The sequence below is a fragment of the Acipenser ruthenus genome, chromosome 53 (assembly GCF_902713425.1).
Source record: "Acipenser ruthenus chromosome 53, fAciRut3.2 maternal haplotype, whole genome shotgun sequence".
In the NCBI taxonomy this organism is placed as follows: Eukaryota; Metazoa; Chordata; class Actinopteri; order Acipenseriformes; family Acipenseridae; genus Acipenser; species Acipenser ruthenus.
The window spans coordinates 3493523-3513890 of NC_081241.1; the positions used below are offsets into that span (position 1 = coordinate 3493523).

At 41.5% G+C, this 20368-nt stretch overlaps 1 protein-coding gene across 1 annotated transcript; it reads left to right on the plus strand.

The window, feature by feature from the left end:
• Nucleotides 1-117: 117 nt before the first annotated feature.
• Nucleotides 118-20167, plus strand: LOC131723093 (tripartite motif-containing protein 29-like). The gene is made up of 5 exons (XM_059016445.1): nt 118-699; nt 9083-9178; nt 18012-18218; nt 18363-18519; nt 19144-20167. Exons 1-5 carry the CDS (start codon nt 325-327, stop codon nt 19344-19346), a joined length of 1038 nt encoding a protein of 345 aa, XP_058872428.1. The 5' UTR covers nt 118-324; the 3' UTR covers nt 19347-20167.
• The last annotated feature ends 201 nt before the right edge of the window (nt 20168-20368 follow it).

Here is a 20368-nt window from a genome sequence, read left to right on the forward strand (position 1 = left end):
ACCTACACTTACTATTCTGCTCAGCCTGCTTATCGAAACCTGGCCTCATTCCAAAACCCCACCTCTTAGAGCTTATTAACAGGTACGTATTGTTTGTTGTGGAATGGTCACATTCTCTCTCTGACTGCAGCAAGAAAGGCAGAAACGAATATTCTGGTAGTCCAATTTTTCGGGACAGAATGAAGGACCCAGTCACTATTCCATGTGGACACATTTACTGTATGAGCTGTATTAAGAACTGCTGGGATCAGACATCATAGAGGCGTATACAGCTGCCCCCAGTGCAGAGCAACCTTTCCAAGGATTGATCAGTGCAGAAACACCATGCAGGCTAGATTTAGAGAATCCAAGAAGAGAAGGCTCAGTCCTCCTCCTGCTCAAAGTTATGCTGGACTTGGAGATGTGCCGTGTGATGTCTGCAGTGGGAGTTCAAAGTTCAAAGCTGTGAAATCCTGTTTGACGTGCCTGGCCTCTTACTGTGGAATACACGTCAAGCCACACTATGAGGGGGCTGCTTTCAAGTGGCACAAACTGATCAATGCAATTGGAAATCTGGAGCAGAAGCTTTGTACTGAACATCAAAAGGTTGTGGAGCTCTTCTGTAGAACCGATCAGAAGTGTATTTGTGTATTATGTACTGTCAAGAAACACAAGAGCCATGATGCAGTCTCAGTTGAGACAGAAAGGACTATTCAACAGGTAAGGGTGTGTAGCTATTACAAAGTAATACAATTTTTCGATAAGAACATAAGGAAGTTTACAAACGAGTCTTCTTTGTTCAAGACTGAATAGATTCAATTCTTTTAGCCTGTCTGCATACAACATGCCTTTTAAACCCGGGATAATTCTGGTTGCTCTTCTTTGCACTCTTTCTAGAGCAGCAATATCCTTTTTGTAACGAGGTGACCAGAACTGAACACAATATTCTAGGTGAGGTCTTACTAATGTATTGTAAAGTTTTAACATTACTTCCCTTGATTTAAATTCAACACTTTTCACAATATATCCGAGCATCTTGTTGGCCTTTTTATAGCTTCCCCACATTGTCTAGATGAAGACATTTCTGAGTCAACATAAACTCCTAGTCTTTTTCATAGATTCCTTCTTCAATTTCAGTGTCTCCCATATGGTATTTATAATACTCATTTTTATTGCCTGCATGCAGTACCTTACACTTTTCTCTATTAAATGTAATTTGCCATGTGTCTGCCCAGTTCTGAATGCTGTCTAGATCATTTTGGATGATCTTTGCTGCTGCATCAGTGTTTGCCACTCCTATTTTTGTGTCATCTGCAAGTTTAACAAGTTTGCTTACTTTACCAGAATCTAAGTCATTAATGTAGATTAGGAATAGCAGAGGACCTAATACTGATCCCTGTGGTACACCACTGGCTACCTCGCTCCATTTTGAGGTTTCTCCTCTAATCAGTACTTTCTGTTTTCTACATGTTAACCAGTCCCTGATCCATGTGCATGAATTTCTTTGAATCTGTACTGCATTCAGTTGGAGAATTAATCTTTTATGCGGGACTTTGTCAAAAGCTTTCTGGAAATCTAAATAAACAATGTCGTATGCTTTGCAATTATCCATTGTCAATGTTGCATCCTCAAAAAAGTCAAGCAGGTTAGTTAGACACGATCTCCCTTTTCTAAAACCATGTTGACTGTCTCCCAGGATACTGTTGTAGGAACAAGTCAATAATTGATAATTTAATGTTTATCTGGGTTGATTAGTTCTCTTATTAATAATATTTAATTGATGTGTTACTAAGATCGAGGATTTATTAAGAACACACATACACGCACAGACACAAGGAAATGGTTCATCAATAGTAGTATTTTATTAAGTACACAAATAATAAACAGAAATCAGGAAGTCAGTCAGAAAGTAAATCTCTTAGTCTCTAAGCACAAAACACAATTCAAACCTCTCATGCTGGCAAGCAGGCAATTGAAATATGACACCACCTGTATCCACACATACAAACATCAGCTTCAACAGCAAGCAGGCTGTGACGTAGCTAGTACTTTGCTCACACACACACACACACCCTCATAGCTAGTACTTTGCTCACACACACACACACACCCTCATAGCTAGACACTCGCTCACAGGGTCACACATGCCCACATACGAGCACAGCCTCAACTGAGACGATGCAGACAATCTTAGAATATATCACATTAAGCTTATTAATGGTATATAGATTAAGGATATGGCAAGTTTACTTTTTAAGAAATTCTTCATACAACAATATGAGGTAGATTACTTATAGTTACTTCACCAAGTTTCACTAAAAGTTATTTCACACGCAAAGTGTTCAAACTAAATAATTAACAGTTCAATTCTATGTGACTGTGTTACAATGAATTAATTTAGTTCCATGAAAGGAAAATGCAACTGGAATTATACTCACCAGTTCGTTGAAGCTAAGACTTTTGGTCTGCTGGCTTAGAAACTCAATCTGTTGAAGTGTCCAGTACAAAAACTCTCCTCTCAGCAACGAAGTCTTCAATCCTACATTGCATCAAACTCGGCAACAAAAAGCTTTCAATTCTCGACAGAATCAACAACAGCTGCAACCACGTCTTCAGTCCTCAGTATAGGATCCAAAACAGTGCACGTCTGCTCTGACCTCTTCGTTGAATCTTTTAGCTATGCAGGCAGCAGGGCACCGTTTCTTTTGGATACTGTGGTTTTAGGTGTACAGCAGGCCTAGACTAGTTTGTCTGATAACAGTCTCTGTAAGTTTTACGGCAGTCTTCCAGCCGGGCCTCAGTCTCGTTGCTTGTGGTAGTGACTCGCTTGCAGCTTGCTTCCTCTTCTTGGGTCCCCTTCTCAAGACACAGCAGTTTGCCCTGTTTCTCAAGACACACAGTTTCATTAATTAATCCAGTTACATTTCTAATACACATTCATGTATTATTATCATATTCAGGGAATATGTCCCACACTGTTACCATATAGGCAATTTTCCATTTTGGATCTTGTTATAGTTTCCATAAGTTTACATATAACAGAAGTCAGGCTGATTGGTCTGTAGTTATGTGGTTCGGTTTTGTCTCCCTTTTTGTGGATCGGTATTACGTTTTCAATTCTCCAGTTTGTCGGTACAACCCCTGTGTCAAGAGACTGTTGCATGATCTTGGTTAGTGGTTTTCATTTCTTTGAGTACTATTGGGAGGATCTCATCCAGCCCAGGGGATTTGTTTATTTTAAGAGCTCCTAGTCCCTTTAGACCCTATGAACAGTGCTGACCAGGCAGCAAAAAGAAGGGAGGTTATGATTGTTGGGGACTCCATATTGAGAAACACAGCAAGTTCAGTTCGCAGTTTGGACCCCCTTACTACAACAGTGTGCTGCCTTCCAGGAGCCTCTGTCAAGCACATCACTGAGAACGTGGACAGGCTCCAAGAACGAACAGGAGACGACCCGTCAGTAGTTGTCCACATCGGTATAAACAACATTGGAAGAGACAGACCAAGATCCCTGCAAAACAAATTCAGAGAGCTAGGAAAGAAATTATTCCTATCCGGTCCATTGTCGGACCCTGTCCGACATCATCAAAAAAACGCAAAAAATGGGTTTCTAGTCATTTTTTCTCTGGAAAAAGCCGAGAAAACCATTCAATGGCCGAGTGGGAGCGACAGGAGCCGAGACAAGCTGATAAAAAAATAAATAAAAAGGCGTATCTCATGAATAGTCATACTTGCCCCTGGCATCACATAGGGGCGGTCATAAGGAAACAAGCTGTAAATGGGTAATTGTATGTAAAAATAATGTGATATCTGTATAATGTGAAATAATGTATAATGTGATATCTGGTAACAATTGTAAGTCGCCCTGGATAAGGGTGTCTGCTAAGAAATAAATAAGAAGAAGAAGAAGAAAGGATTCTTGAGGAGGTCCAGAAGCATTTAAACTAGAAAGGAAAGGGGGAAGAAACAAAAAAACAGAAGGGAGACCACATCAAAACAAGAGCAACAACTCAAGTAAGACAACTATTAAATGTATTTATCTTAATGCTAGAAGTCTCAGAAACAAATGTTAGAACTTGAAGCTACTGCACTAAAAGTAACTACGATGTGATAGGTGTTACAGAAACTTGGTGGTCTGAGAGTGATGGAGACGAATATAATATTAGTGGGTACACACTATATAGGAAAGACAGGCAGGACAGAAGAGGCGGAGGGATAGCACTATACATAAGAAATAGCCTTGAAGCCCAGGTGTTAAATCAGGACAAAGAAAACAATGCAGAATCAATATGGGTCAGAATAATGGACAAAAGTTTGAAGTATTGGCATAGTGGTTAGGGCTGTGGACTCTGGACTCTTGACCGGAGGGTCGTGGGTTCAATCCCAGGTGGGGGACACTGCTCCTGTACCCTTGAGCAAGGTACTTTACCAAGATTGCTCCAGTAAAAACCCAACTGTATAAATGGGTAATTGTGTGTAAAAATAATGTGATTTCTTGTAACAATTGTAAGTCGCCCTGGATAAGGGCGTCTGCTAAGAAATAAATAATAATAATAATGCTATAGACCACCAAATTCAGACGCTGAGCAAAATAATCTGTTATACAATGACATTCGAAATGCATGTAGAAAAGGAGAAGCCATACTAATGGGGGATTTCAACTTCCCCTGTATAAAATAGGAGAACCCGTTGGGGATCACGATGGACGAAATTGAAATGGTGGAAATGACAAATGACTGCTTCCTAACGCAATTTGTCAAGGCACCGACTAGAGGGGAGGCATGCCTTGATTTAATCTTTTCAAATAATGAAGAGAGAATAACTAAAACAGAGGTCAGAGCGCCATTGGCAAACTCAGACCACAACATGGTCTCATTTGAAGTGTTTTTTAAAACCCCAAAAGTAATGACTAAAGCTAAGGTTTACAATTTTAGAAAAGCAAACTAGGAAGGAATGAAACAGAGACTAACAGATTGGAGTAAAATGGAGAAAACATCCACAGAAAAAGGATGGCTGTTTTTTAAAAATGTAGTACTAGAGGCACAAAACAATTACATCCCAAAAGTAGACAAATCTAAATCTAAAACAAAATGGCCAAAATGGTTTAATAGATCAATTCAAAAAAAATACTCAGCGAAAAAGGCACTAAACAAAGGGACCAAAAACAAAGTACGCAGAAAGAGTACTTGGAACTGCAAACACAAGTCAAAAAGGAAGTTAGAGAGGCCAAGAGAAGATAGAAATCAATATTGCTAAGGGGGCTAAAACCAATTCCAAAATGTTTTTCCAATATTATAACAGCAAGAGAACAGGAGGTTAAATGCCTAAGAAACACAAAAGGCAAAATCATAGATGAAGAAAAAAAATAGCAAATATATTAAATGATTACTTTTCACAGGTTTTTACAAAGGAGGACACGGACAACATGCCCCACATGTCGACCTGTTCCTATCCAATTTTAAATAACTTTAGCATAACAGAGGCAGACGTGTTAAAAGGACTAGGAGCTCTTAAAATAAACAAATCCCCTGGGCCAGATGAGATCCTCCCAATAGTAATCAGTGAAATGAAAGAAGTTATTTACAAACCGCTAACCAAGATCATGCAACAGTCTCTTGGCACGGGTTGTACCAACAGACTGGAAAATAGCAAACGTAATACCGATCCACAAAAAGGGAGACAAAACCAACAAACCTACAGACCAATAAGCCTGACTTTTATTATATGTAAACTTATGGAAACTATAGCATTCAGAACTGGGCAGACACATGGCAAATGAAATTTAATCGAGAAAAGTGTAGTATTGCATGCAGGCAATAAAAATGTGCATTATAAATATCACATGGGAGATACTGAAATTGAAGAAGAAGGGAACTATGAAAAAGACCTAGGAGTTTATGTTGACTCAGAAATGTCTTCATCTAGACAATGTGGGGAAGCTATAAAAAAGGCCAACAAGATGCTCAGATATATTGTGAGAAGTGTTGAATTTAAATCAAGGGAAGTAATGTTAAAACCTTACAATGCATTAGTAAGACCTCACCTAGAATATTGTGTACAGTTCTGGTCATCTTGTTACAAAAAGGATATTGCTGCTCTAGAAAGAGTGCAAATTAGAGCAACCAGAATTATCCCGGGTTTAAAAGGCATGTTGTATGCAGACAGGCTAAAAGAATTGAATCTATTCAGTCTTGAACAAAGAAGACTACACGGCGATCTGATTCAAACATTCAAAATCCTAAAAGGTATAGACAATGTCGACCCAGGGGACTTCTTTGACCTGAAAAAAGAAACAAGGACCAGGGGTCACAAATGGAGATTAGATAAAGGGGCATTCAGAACAGAAAATAGGAGGCACTTTTTTACACAGAGAATTGTGAGGGTCTGGAACCAACTCCCCAGTAATGTTGTTGAAGCTGACACCCTGGGATCCTTCAAGAAGCTGCTTGATGAGATTCTGGGATCAATAAGCTACTAACAACCAAACGAGCAAGATGGGCTGAATGGCCTCCTCTTGTTTGTAAGCTTTCTTATGTTCTTATTTTCTTATTTAAGAAAAAAAAAAAAACACTCGAGAGCCCCTCCCATGTTTGGCTGTTCCATGAATCCTCCCTCAGATGTGGGAAATCAGTCTGCTTACAATTCACAAATGGCATTTAATCTCCAAAATGTTACTATAAATGGCAATGTTCAATGTAATGTTTATGGCAAATAAAAAAGTACAAAATATATGTTATAATCAAACAGTCTTCAGGGACTAGTTTTTCTCAGTGGAAGGATACTAATATATTTCTAATTTTTTTCCTTAAAAAAGCTAATTTGTGTAATTATTTTTTAAAAAAAGTGTTGCCCTTTTATATGCGAAATAACCCATTCCAGGGGGTGCAGTAAGACAATTCTTACAGGACTTCTTGGATGGTTGAAGGGACTCGGCCTACCGCCGTGCCTCACAACGCACCCAGGGCGTGCGGTAGGAATAGTCTTACCGCACACCCTGTCGTGGGTTATTTCTTACATATTCCTGTAGCTGCTACGCAAACTCCCCCCTTACTCCAAAAATAGAATTGCCTTGTTGTCTTAAACTGACGTTTTGTCTGCGCGAGCCTTCTGTGTTTCTGTACACAACACGTCTTTACTCGGAGAGAGTCGAAGGAGAGGTTGTCAGACTCTGTCTCGTTCATGCAGAAATTACCACAGAAATAAAAGAGAAATCGATGACAATTTAATTATTAAAGTCGAAAAATATAATGTTCTTTATGATGTCAGTGTCAGTGGTTATAAAGACAATACAAAGAAAGACGCCATATGGTAAGAAATAACAGAACAATTGGAAATTGATGGTATGTCTATCTCTCTTTATTTCACCTTAATTGTAGTCAAAGTGATGGGGGCGCCACACAGTAGTTTCGAATTTCTGTAAAATGATGCTTCTTTGTTTTAATAATGTTGACCATTAATAATAATCACATTCACACACTAACTGAGAAGATTGCATTAAAACTGAAAATCAATAAAAGTGTATTTTATGAAACTCATGTTCTCAGTATTTACAAAGAAATGTGTAGATGTATTCTTTTGGAATAATTTACATTTAAGTCATTTTTCTGAGTGTGTGGTGTACCCAGACTATTTGTTTTATTTATTTTATTTCGTCTCCACAAAAGGAGCAAAAACAGACTATTAACAGACAAAAACAGTATTTTCATGACAAGCTACAGTTGTGTTTTTTTTTATGTACTCATGCTGTATTCGTGTTGTTTGCTTTGTTCCCCGGTGTGCATAGCCCTTTAAGTCTAGGTAAATGGCGTAGCTGTCAGCCATGTGCAAAAATTTTGATCAGTCACCAGCACCCCCCCCACCCCCAAAGCATAATCTAGTGGTCTAGGTTAAGGTTTTTTTTTATCATTCTCAAGGTTTTTCAGCAGGGGTCTCACTGATGAATTTGTCATGGTGTGTTCTATGAAATGATCATTTTTAATTTGAAAAATGCTAATAGGAAATTGAATGAGGTCCTCAGGCAACTGTATCTGTGTTATTTATTTAATCTGGAATTATCAATTATTTTACCCCCGATTTTCTCCCAATTTGGAATGCCCAATTATTCAACCCGACTCACCGCTGCACTACACTAACTCGGGAGAGACGAAGACGAGCACTCGCTCCGCTTTTTTTCGCCCTGCAGCCATTACAGAACTACAGTGTCGGAAGACCACGCAGTTTTGAATTCCACACAGGCAGGTCTGCAGGCACCAGGCCAGCCACAGGGGTCACTGGTGTGTGGTGAGCCAAGGACTCCTCGGCCAACCTAAATCCTCCCCTGCCTGAGCAGTGTTTCGCCAATCGTGTGCCGCCCCCTGGGAACTCCCGGCCACAGTCAAACTGGATTGGACTCGAACCTGCGATCTCCAAGCTATAGGGCGCATCCTGCACTCCGGGCAGAGTGCCTTTTTCTGGATGCACCACTCGGGAGCCCACTGTATCTGTGTTATTTCTGACCATCCAAAATGCAAAGGTTTTTGTGAACCAGCTGCACTCACTCGGGTTCGTGCCCCTTTAAAATACGACCCAGCACACAGAAATGGCGTTTTCAAGCGCTGACGCGCTATATTTTAATAAACACAAAAATAAAACAAAATACAAACAAACACCTAACTCCGTTTGGAGCACTTACTGAACAGTTATTTACCTGACTAACTTGCAGGACGGCTTACCTGCCACAAACCACAAACTTAAACACACAGGTTTCACAGCACTTACACTCTCTGATTGCTCGGAAGCAGAGCACCTCATCTGCCTCCTTCTACTCAGCAGCCATTAGCAGTCTAACTGCTCCTCTTAAATACCCTGCACCTGGTCCCAATTCTCAATTACTGCCCAGGTGCAGGGGATAATTAAATAATAAAACAGTTAAACTAAACAATAAGACAATTAACAAAACTGATTAACTGAAAAAGCAGAAACAATCAAACAAAAAGGTACATTCCGCACATGTTTCTCTCGCAGGGAGGTTTTAACCCCCTCCCTGCTGTCTCTCACAACCCGCTATCTCACAGTTTTACATTGTCAGTTTTCAATATCCATGTGTCACTGTTTTTCTACACAGAAGCAGCTGGGAGAGACACATACAGAAATACAACAGAAAATCCATGAGGGACTACACAAGCTGGAGGAGCTGAAGGGGGATATGGAGTCACTGAAAGTAGGTATTGACAAGACAAGCCAATATTAATATATGGACTATTTAAGTAGCAGCTCCTGGTTATTGAGGGAGTATTTAGAAGCACACAGCGCATTAATGCTGTGACACACAAAACAAAAACAAATCTTGCACACTAATCCCACAAACAAGTACTGTGCTGGTCAGCCCAGCATGAGTAGCAATTGCTTGCTTTCTTACTTTTTACTTTTGGTTTCTTTTTTCCCGTCTCTATACACACACGTTCATCCTCTTTAAACACCCACCCTGAACAACAAAAGCTGCTGGTTTTTATACTGGTGACCATCTCCAGACTAGCAATAAATCAATTAATTAATCTGGAGACGGTCACGTTTTGCACAGGGTTTTAGTTTGCATGGTCGACAGTCAATAATCACAGACCATGCATTCACACGAGCTGTCTGGCAGAGACGAGCTGCTAACACTACCTCTCCAGACCACATTCAAATCAATAATAACAAACAAAACCTTGCATTTTAAATAAACACTAAATATATTTAAATCATAACACTACAGCACCACCAGTTCCCAAACAATATATTTCATTTTAAATAATAATACTGCACAACACAATAAGTTTGAAATCATCATACATTAAATGCAACATATTTAATTTACATGCAGGGCTTTGCTCTGCCCCCTCTCATCTTGTGCAGGGCTTTCCTTCTGCCCCGCCACATATGGCCAAAGATTTTGCATCACTTAGAATGTTAGGTGGAGACATAATTAAAAAACAAAACTATGTGAACATGTGACAGGACAGCATCACTGGAAAGCTGTTTCCACCAGGAAGGGAGACTCAGACACAGAAGTTGCAGTTTCAGCTGTTTTAATGTGCGAGTGATTAATCATGTATTCAATTCACAGCTCCAGCCACATTCCCATGTGTTTTGACAGAGAGAAATTTAATCCCCTCCCTGTCAACCCATTATTCCCCACACCAACACATACACACATGGCTTTCGCCCTGCCACTCTGCCACATACCACCCCCCTATGTGCACAGCACACATGGCCGCCATCGGTCACCTCCCCTCTAAAACACAACCCCCCTCCCCTCATGTCTGTCTTTCACCATGTGGATCCTTGTGGGTGGGTTGGTGATCGGGCTGTGGTGGAGGTCTCCTCACCTCCTCCTTCTTCTGCGGGGGTGTTCCCACCACTGACAGGAGGGCGAAAATGTTGCTAGTGGCATGGCTGGCAGCTGTACGGGGCACTCCGGCAACAGCAACGTCAACAGTGGCTCCTCTGGACCTATAGCACTACTGGCAACGACAATGTTGATGGCAGAAATGCTGACAGCGGTGCTGTGTACTGCAGCCATGGCAATGCTGGCCTCAGCGCAGGACACTCCAGCAGTAGCAGTCCCTGACGTGGCAGTGGTGCTGGCTTTGGCAATGCTGACCTCAGCGCGGGACATAAACAGGAGACACTAACAGCGCTGCGATAGGTGTCCCAGCTGCTCTCCCTTTTTGGGGATGGAGATGGTACCGGCTCCTTGGCTAGCCTCAGGGGCGGCAGCTCCTCCCCTTCTTCCTCTTTGGGGACGGCAGCTGTTCCTCCTCCACCTCCTCTGGGAGGGGGTAGTTGAGCACAAAGTGCCCCTACTGCCTGCAGATGAGGCACCAGCTTGAGGCCTTGAGAGCGCTACTGTAAGTGTCCCTGCTGTCCTCCTCCCACGTAGCTGGCAGGGGTGTGGGATCTTCCCGCAGTGGTTGCGGTGGCTCCTCCCTCTGTGGCTCTGGAACTGTCTCCGGCCTCTTCACTCACCTCCCTTTCTTCGGCACTCAAGCCTGCATTTGGAGAGCCTTCAAGCAGAGCCATTCCCCACACGTCTCCACCTCATCCTGAAAGAAGGCCTCCTTGAAGGAGAGGAGGTGGTCTCACCATGGGCATTCACTGAAGCCATGCCCAAAGTCCCCAATGACCCTCACATAGGAGCCTCTTCTGCCTCCAACCAGCATTGCTGCTCATCCGAGCTTTCCTTCTGCTCCATTTTTCTTTTCTTTTCTTTCTTTTATTATTATTATAATAAATCCGGCACTTCTACTATTATATAGAGGAGGCTGTGTGGTCCAGTGGTTAAAGAAAGGGGCTTGTAACCAGGAGGTCCCCGGTTCAAATCCCACCTCAGCCACTGACTCATTGTGTGACCCTGAGCAAGTCACTTAAACTCCTTGTGCTCTGTCTTTTGGGTGAGACGTTGTTGTAAGTGACTCTGCAGCTAATGCACAGTTCACACACCCCAGTCTCTGTAAGACGCCTTGGATAAAGGTGTCTGCTAAGTAAACAAATAATAATAATAATAATTATATATGTAATCATCGCCATGTAGAAATCAAATTAGACACATTTTATGTGCCCTGGTTCATTCCAACACTGTATAATGCAGTTTTGTTCCTAAAGTTTCATAAACACTGTGGCAAAGTGGTAGCAGTGTGCAGGTGTGGTGACGTCACGGACCAGGAAGCAAAAACAAAAGGTACAGGGCTAAACTGCCGTAGCAGTACTTTTATTAAATAATAACAAATAAAAGGTTTTCAGAACAGAAAATAGGAGGCACTTTTTTACACAGAGAATTGTGAGGGTCTGGAACCAACTCCCCAGTAATGTTGTTTAAGCTGACACCCTGGGATCCTTCAAGAAGCTGCTTGATGAGATTCTGGGATCAATAAGCTACTAACAACCAAACGAGCAAGATGGGCCGAATGGCCTCCTCTTGTTTGTAAACTTTCTTATGTTCTTATGTTCATACTGATCCTTACCTTGAAATGTGGAAGAGTCTGTTTCTGCATAACTGTCGTTGTTTGTGGATTTAACACGAATGCAACACGGCTCAGTCTCTCACCAAGCCGCATCTTGTTGACTCCTGCTCTCGTGCATATTTTGTATTTTATAATCGGAAGCATATGTTTTAAAAAATATATAATTTAATTGAATTCACGTCATGTTAAATACAACCATGGATTGAAGATGATGATGATTATTATTATTATTATTATTATTATTATTATTATTATTATTATTATTATTATTATTATTATTATTAATAATAATGACGTATAGATAAAGAAAATCGTGCTCCTTCTTAACACAAAAAGGTTACAATAAAACTGGCCTAACAGGACATTTTTTTAAACAGACATACCGCAACCTAAAATAACCTTAAAATGACGTCTAACACCATTTTCACACAGAAATGCACCTACTGTGTCATCTCTGAAACGTTTTAACGAGTGTGTAAAATACCCCGTCACACAGCATGCAATTGCACGGTGTAATACCGTCATAACCCTTTCACACAGCCAAAGAGATTGCGCGAGTGCAACTTTCAAACCTGTCAATCAACAGATTGTTTTCATGGCAACAACAGACTGTTCTCGTGCAATCTGAAACAAGACCTAACACATGCACGCAGCGCCTAATTTGTAAAGAAAGAGGTGCCGGGGCGCAAGCAATGACAATAATACCGACCAGGGTTGCCAGTTCCGCTTTAAAAACATGGAATTAGTCTTCTATTTCCACAGAGTCGCTTACAATTTTACCTTGCAGCTTTTTACTATATTTTAGGCTTCTTTTCATGCTTGGTCGTTTATGTTGAAAATGGTTAACACTGCAAAAGTCTGTTCAATTAAATATCATTTTTGTATACAAAAGCAAAACACATTATCTACCAGGTTTTTGTTTTCTCTGTAAGACATAGGGGGTCGATTGCAGCGTACCAAAGTTAGTCCACTTGACGCGTCTAACTAGTGCATCAAGCAGGTTTAGTCCACTTACTTGGACTAAAGTTAGTACACTTGTTAATCCACCACAGATGGAGCATCCTCTACATCAGACTAAACAAGATCCTGATTGCAGCATCATACCAAATCGGACGTCAGATGATCCTGTTCAGGTGGACTAACTTAGTACTATGAAGTATAAGGCTAACTTAGTACGCGTGGATTCCCCTGCCAACGTACACCCTCCCTACCCGGGCGGCCCTCGGCCAATTGTGCGCCGCCCCCCTAGGAACCCCCGGTCACAGTCGGCTGTGACATAGCCTGAATTCAAACCTGAGATCTCCAGGCTAGAGTGCGCATCCTGCATGCCACGCTGACCCCAGTATTTTTTTAAAGCCATAGACAAGTTGAATAACATGATAAAGACAATTTAATGTTCATGTGACTGGAAATGATGCACAGGGGTGGTTGGGCTTCTTTTGGGCTTCTTTTTCAAGTCCAGTTGGCTTTTTTTCTCACAGAGATCTGGCAACCCTGGTACCGACCCAAAGAAGTGCACATTCAAAAGCATAACACATTTATTTGAAAGAGTATTGTACGTACTAGTGTTTGATGTTTACAATCACATATTACATATATACAAAGTAGTAGCGCGTGCAGAGAAATTAATTAAAGGCAACCGCAGGACAAATAATTAAAAATTGAAAAAAGCCTGTATACATGTTTTGTTATGGTTTTGCATTTAAATGGTTTAAAAAACAAACAAATTAAAAAGCATTCAGGGGCACTCCAGAAGGAAGACATAGATGAAAAACCCCAGCACGAACATTGGTTTGACCCACGGTTTGCACTATTATCAGCGATGTGTATGCAACAGAAGCCGCTGGTAGATTACAATAATGATTAATTAAACTTAGGCTAGGTAGTTGTTAACTTAGTATGTATTTATTCTCTATTAATTATATTATATTCATTGAAAAAGGCAAGTGAACCGTATCGTTATTATTGTTATTGTTTTGGTTTAATATAATGTAGCATCAGGTCCTGCAGGACTTATGAATGGGACGTTTTGGTGCTGCATTGAACTGCTGGGGGGGGGGGGGGGGTGTGATTGCTTGTAAATAGTTGTATGCTGTGTTCACTGTCAGTATGTGTTTTGCATCTGTCTGTCTGTGTAGCTGCTGCCTCGATGTCGTCAAAAAGACGCATTGGTTATATTTTGGTTGCCCGACGTTCCATCTCAAATACAACCAATACACAACGTCACTATAATATCGTGTGCCCACTGGGGTGGTGTTTGGTATTGAGGTGGAAACTATAAATATAAAACAATGTTTCAAAGTCCTTTATGATTTTTATGGTTCTTTTGGTACATGTAATGAGTTTGATAATAAAATTGCTGAAGGTAAATATAATACTCACAAAGTACTAAAGTGAATGCATTTTTGGAAGGTATCAGAACCAAACCTACCTATGCTTACTACACTGTCAAGCAGTTTTGTTGTTGTAGAATTTCTATATATGTGAATTTGGGTTATCAGAATAACCACCCCTCACTAGTGCACACTTGGGGACAGGTCCAGTCTATTGAAGGTAAGGATGTTGAAGGCGCTGGGGCGCTAGTATTTCCACATTTCATTAACAAGGGGCAATTTCTGTATAGGGCAAACCTTGCCACGGGCACAGGACAGCATGTAACAAAATTATTGGTTCCCTGTCTTGTCGGCTGGAGGTCATGAGGCTGGCGCATGATATCCCTTTTGCGGGGCACCTCGGAGCTGACAAGACAAGGGAGTAAATATTGGCTCAATTTTATTGGTGAGGACTTCATAATAATGTGCTGAAATATGTAGCCACATGCCCAGACTGCCAGCGAGTAGCGCAGGGTTGAGTGCGCCCCGCCCCTTTGGTTCCACTGCTGATTATTTCCACCCCCTTTGAACGCATTGCAATGGACATAGTGGGCCCTTTGCTACCTTCTGACTCAGAGTATACGCATATATTAGTGGTGGTAGATTACACAACACGATACCTCAGTTCCTTTGAGGTCCGTTTGTGCCGCTGCGATAGCCAAAGAGCTAGTGCAGATTGTGGCTAGAGTAGGGATCCCCAAGGAGATCGTGACTGATCACGGAACTTCTTCTTCTTGTCTTATACGTTACAGCAAGTATACAAAAAAATGACATCTGTTTATTATACACAGACGGATGGTTTGGTGGAACGATTTAGTCAGACTTTGAAGCAGATGCTGAGACGATTTGTAAATCAGGAGCAAAAACATTGAGCATCACTTCTTCCCTACCTCCTTTTTGCAGTGAGAGAGGTGCCGCAGAGTTCGACAGGTTTCCCCCCGTTCAAGCTCTTGTACGGCCAACAGCCTCGCAGGAATTCTTGATCTGTTGAGAGAGGGGTGGGAGGAGCACAAAGGTTCGTCCAGAAATGTAGTGCAGCATGTGCTCCTACTTGGAGATCGACTAGATGTGGTCGGTCGTTTGGCCCAGGACAATCTCAAATTGGCTCATCACCAGCAACAGCAACATTACAATCAAAATGCATTAATTTGAAACTTTTGACCTAGAGATAAGGTAATGCTGCTGCTTCCCTCCTCTGAATTAAAACTATGTGCCAAATGGCAGGGGCCATAGTGATTCAGGCTATAGGAAAAGTGAATTACGAAATTAGATAGCCCGATCGCTGTAATGAAAAATAAATTTATCATATAAATTTATTAAAGCCCTTGCAGGCAAGGGAGGCCTTATTTATAGCCCCAGACAATGTAAAGGATGATTTAGGATCTCTAGCACAAAAGACATTTTGATGGGGGCACAGTTACTTCCTGATCAGCAACATGAGCTGCCTATGTTAATTGAGGAGTTCAACAATGTTTTTCTGAAGTGCCTGGTAGAACTAACCTTGTTAATTATGCCATTGTCTCTCCCCCAGTGCGAGAGAGACCTTATCGGTTCCCAGAAATTCAACGAAGTGGCGTTCACAAAGAGGTATGGGCGATGCTTGAACTTGGGGTGATTGAGCCTTCCAGGAGTGAGTGGTGCCGTCCAATTGTGATAGTGACCAAAAAGGACGACACCAACCGCTTCTGTGTTGATTTCCGTAAGGTAAACACTATTGCCAAGTTTGATGCATTTCCTATGCCTCGGGTCGATAAGCTTCTAGATAGACTGGGGACCGCAAGGTTTATTTTCACTTTGGACCTGACGAAGGGATATTGGCAGATCCCGTTAACCTGCAGTTCCAGAGAGAAAAACATATTTTCAACACGAGAGGGGCTGTTTCATTTCACAACCATTCTGTTTGGGCTTCATGGTGTGCCCGCTGCCTTTCAGAGACTGATGGACCAGGTTTTACATCCACATCGTGAATATGTGGCAGTGTATATCGTTGATGTGGTGAGAGCATTTGGCTAGGATCACAGCCATCCTTCAGTCTCTAACGGCAGCCTGGCTGACAGCTAACTTGCAGTTGCCAAGAAAGAGACATAATATTTGGGATTCATAATGGGGGGATGACAGGGTGAAACCTGTTGTCACCAAGGTCCAGGTTTTGGTGTGGTCAGGTGAGGTGAGGCTCAGGTGAGGTCTCTACTGGGGTTAGCCTGTTATTACCGCCACTTTATCCCAGAGTATGCCACAGTGGTTAATCCTTAGCGGTCCATTTATTCAGCGTGTCTCAGGCGCATCAGGTCCAATTTATTTTCACACGTGCAGTTTATTTTAGACACAAAGTATTTTTTCACAGTAAAACAGGTTTAAAAGGCACTGCATATCAGCAGGACACTCAGTACTGCATCTCCAGCCCCGCCCCACCCCTAGTTCGCTGTATTTTTCACATACCTCTTTATAGTAGTGCATACCGTAAATCATCTCCTGATCACTCGTTTTATCACCAAACTCCTCAATAATGTGATCCAAGTCATTTTTTTAATACTATAACATCTAAAAGAAGCTCTGCAAATGTCGGTGATATTCTTTGAGCATTGGATGCAGAAGCAGCTATCTTGTTTGTTTATGTCCGTGTTATCTATGTGGTGCCGGGGCAATCTGTATTCATGAGATACGCCCCTTTTTTTCAGCTTCTCTTGGCTCCTATCGGTCTCACTCGGCCATTAAATGGCTTTCTCGGCTTTTTCTGGACAAAAAACGACTAGAGACCTGTTCTTTTTGATGATGTCGGAAAATTGCAGTGTCAGACCAGGTCTGATATTGGACTGTAATTGGTTAATCCCTTAGTTGACACACCAGAAAGACCACCAAAATGTGGATTATTTTTCACGGGAGGGGGGAGTAATGGGAAAGGTAGATTTAGCCGAGTGTTCCTTCGGCTCCACTCTGAGCAGTGGGATATGTGACAGAGATCAAAATGAGTCTTGGTGTTAGACCTCCCTCCCGACCTGTGAGGGCGCTGTGTAAAAGAAGCAGAGTACCCTGAACTAAATGGCATGACAATTTATTCCTTGAGTTAGGTGGAAGTCAGCCATCTAGAAAAGGGAGGAGCTACGGTACCCAAGCCCAGTGACCCGGACGGGTCACCTGCACTCACTTACCCACTTGTCCACAGGTGTTAAAGGCTGCTTGTTACAATAGGACTGTGAGGCACGTGAGTAACAATGGAACAATGGACAGTAATTTGCATGTAACAAAATAAAAAGTTTTATTACTATTATTCGCTACACAACACAAGTAAACAAAACAACAAAAAGAAAGAATGGCATCAGGGAGGGGGTGCTGGAGTAATGGTCAAAAGAAGGGAAGAGGAAACGTCCTTAGTCTTCTTCACAGTGTCCCCGGACATAAAAAAGGGGATAAAACAGAAAAGAAAATATTAGTAAAGTTTCCACCCAGAATTTACATACTCGCACTTCTGCCCCTCACCAAGGTGACGCCCCTCATAAAGATGACTTTCGCCACGGTCACGAGACCTTGGTAAGGGAAGTCCTGAGTTGGTTTGCTGCCTTCTACTGTCGGGAGGCTGAATTACAGACCAAAACCCTTTGACTCATCAGAAGGACACTATCTAAACATATTTTGTTATAGATTCTAAACATGACTTAGTGACTGTGTTTTTTTCACGCAGAGCTCTGCACAGAAAGAAATGGAGAAAAGTGAGAAGATCTCTAATGAGCTGATCCAATCCATTGGCAATATCCAGACTGAGGTTACTGGGCTGAATCAGGCTAAAGCACTCATGAAGAAACTGGAGCAGGAGACTGTTGAGCTAAGGAGGAGAAACACTGAGCTGAAACAGCTTTCAGAGACAGAGGATCACATCCACTTTCTACAGGTAACATCACTGCTTGTTAGAAAATCTCAAGTACATAACTGGGACGGTTTCAGACAGACCTCTCCAATTGAATTAATCCCCAGGAATGTTTTGGACCCCATTCTGTTTCACTGAAAACTCCTTTTCTCCACTTTCCTGCTGTAGAATATCCAGTCTCTCTGTGCCCCTCCTGAAGCTGGAGACTTACCCAGCTTTACTGTCAATACAGACATCTCTTTTGTGGCAGTGAGGAAAGCTGTAACTGAACTTAAAGGCCATATTGAGGACTGCAAGCAGAAATTAGTCAAAATAACCACAACAGGTTGGTGTGAAACAGATTTCTCTGTGTAGTGATTTGAGAATGGATAGAATTCTAAGGAGGAGAGGTTTGGGTGACACAAACAACTGCATACAGTACACAGCCGCAGCACAAACTAGAGCACATTTATTTTCCAAAACTTACATAACAAAAGGTTGAGTTAACACAAAATAAACAAGGTTAAAAACAAGTCTACCTCCACTGAGCTTACAGCAGTAGTCTTCTTCTTTGAATATGGCTCTTGAAGTCTAGACATGTGTTATCTAAAGATCTATTGTAATACTATCAATTATTTTGAGAACTGGCATCTGGCTGGCTACATGAGTATCCCTTACATATAGTCTGCTGTCTTATTATTATTTGTTTATTTAGCAGAAGCCTTTATCCAAGGTGACTTGCAGAGAATAGGGTTTGTGAACTATGCATCAACTGCAGAGTCACTTAATTAGGTCCCACCTGAAAGACGGAGCACAAGGTGGTTAAGTGACTTGCTCAGGGTCACACAATGAGTCAGTGGCTGAGCCGGGATTTGAACCCGGGATTTAAACCTCCTGGTTACTAGTCCTTTTCTTTAACCACTGGACCGCACACCCTCCCTATAGTATCAAGCTGTTATTTTACTCACAGGTACACTGCCAGAGACTAGGCTGAAACACAAAATGTCTCAAAGACCTTTTACCACTGAAAAAGCGATTGATATGCCTACCCCTTCGTCCACAAATAATTCTGATGCAGGGAATGTGAGTGATCACGACAGCGATGAATCACGGATTTATGAAACATACAGTTCCTCCAGTGAAAGCCAGGATGATGCCACTGAAGTGCCATGACCACAGAGAGGGCTCCCCAGGCACAGAAGAGTTTGCAAAACACATACAGTAGCACTCTCTGGGCTTTTCATTTACACTGTACTGTAGCTACAACTGCAATTGGCATACATTTCTACAATGACACAAAGTACGGAGTGGACATTTTAGACCAGATGGCACGTCAGTACTCTGTGAAAGCCGTTCTCACTGGTGGACAGTTGCTGTGTTTTACAATGTACTGGACCTGGCAGCCATCAATTCCTTCGTTTTGCACAAGGAATGCACCGGGGAAAAATATCAGTAGGAGAGATTTCATCTTGAAGCTAGCAACAGCGCTTTGGCAGAAACATTTCAATCAGAAAACTGCAAAGCAGCAGGCTGCTGCTGATCAAACTGGATTCAGTGCTGCACAGAGTGACACATGCAAGAGAAAACAATGCCAGGTAGCTAAATACAATAAAAATAAAACTTCTGATATCTGTGCCCAATGTGAAAGAGCAGTTTGTGGTAAATGCACAGGAAAAGTTGACAAATGCTACATCTGTGTGGATTGTGTTACTTAGGGTGTTACTTTGAAAGCGCATTCACGTTACATAATGGGAATTTCGTTATTTTCTTTTTTTATGTTACTTTTTAAAATAATTTAGTTTTTGCAGTTTATGTACCTGTATACATCTGTTTACACACTAGTTTCTTTTGAAATGTTTATTTTATTATAGTTTTTTCATTTTTTGAAGTAGTGCTTTATATGTGTCAAGTTAGAAAATAAATCCTTATATGTTTAACTGCTCATTTAAATACAGCGTTTTGGCTGTGCAGATGTCTGATACGATGTGCTTGAATAAAACTTTTGAGTTGTATCCAATAGTTTGTCTTTCATTTTACTTCTGAGGTTGTTTAAAATGTAACCTTCATAATGACTGCAGGTGGAAGTTCTAGTGTTAAGGAATTTGACTTATAACCGTCTCTCCTCTAACCATCCTCTTCTCTTCAATCAGATTCCTGTCAGCTCACACTGGACCCCCACACAGCACATACAGAGC

Excerpts from the sequence above, each read along its gene's own strand:
- LOC131723093 (XM_059016445.1), top strand. The coding sequence starts at position 325 with ATGCAGGCTAGATTTAGAGAATCCAAGAAGAGAAGGCTCAGTCCTCCT. Across the intron at positions 700-9,082 it reads CAGAAAGGACTATTCAACAG|AAGCAGCTGGGAGAGACACA; the intron begins GTAAGGGTGTGT and ends TTTTCTACACAG. Across the intron at positions 18,219-18,362 it reads ATCACATCCACTTTCTACAG|AATATCCAGTCTCTCTGTGC; the intron begins GTAACATCACTG and ends TTCCTGCTGTAG.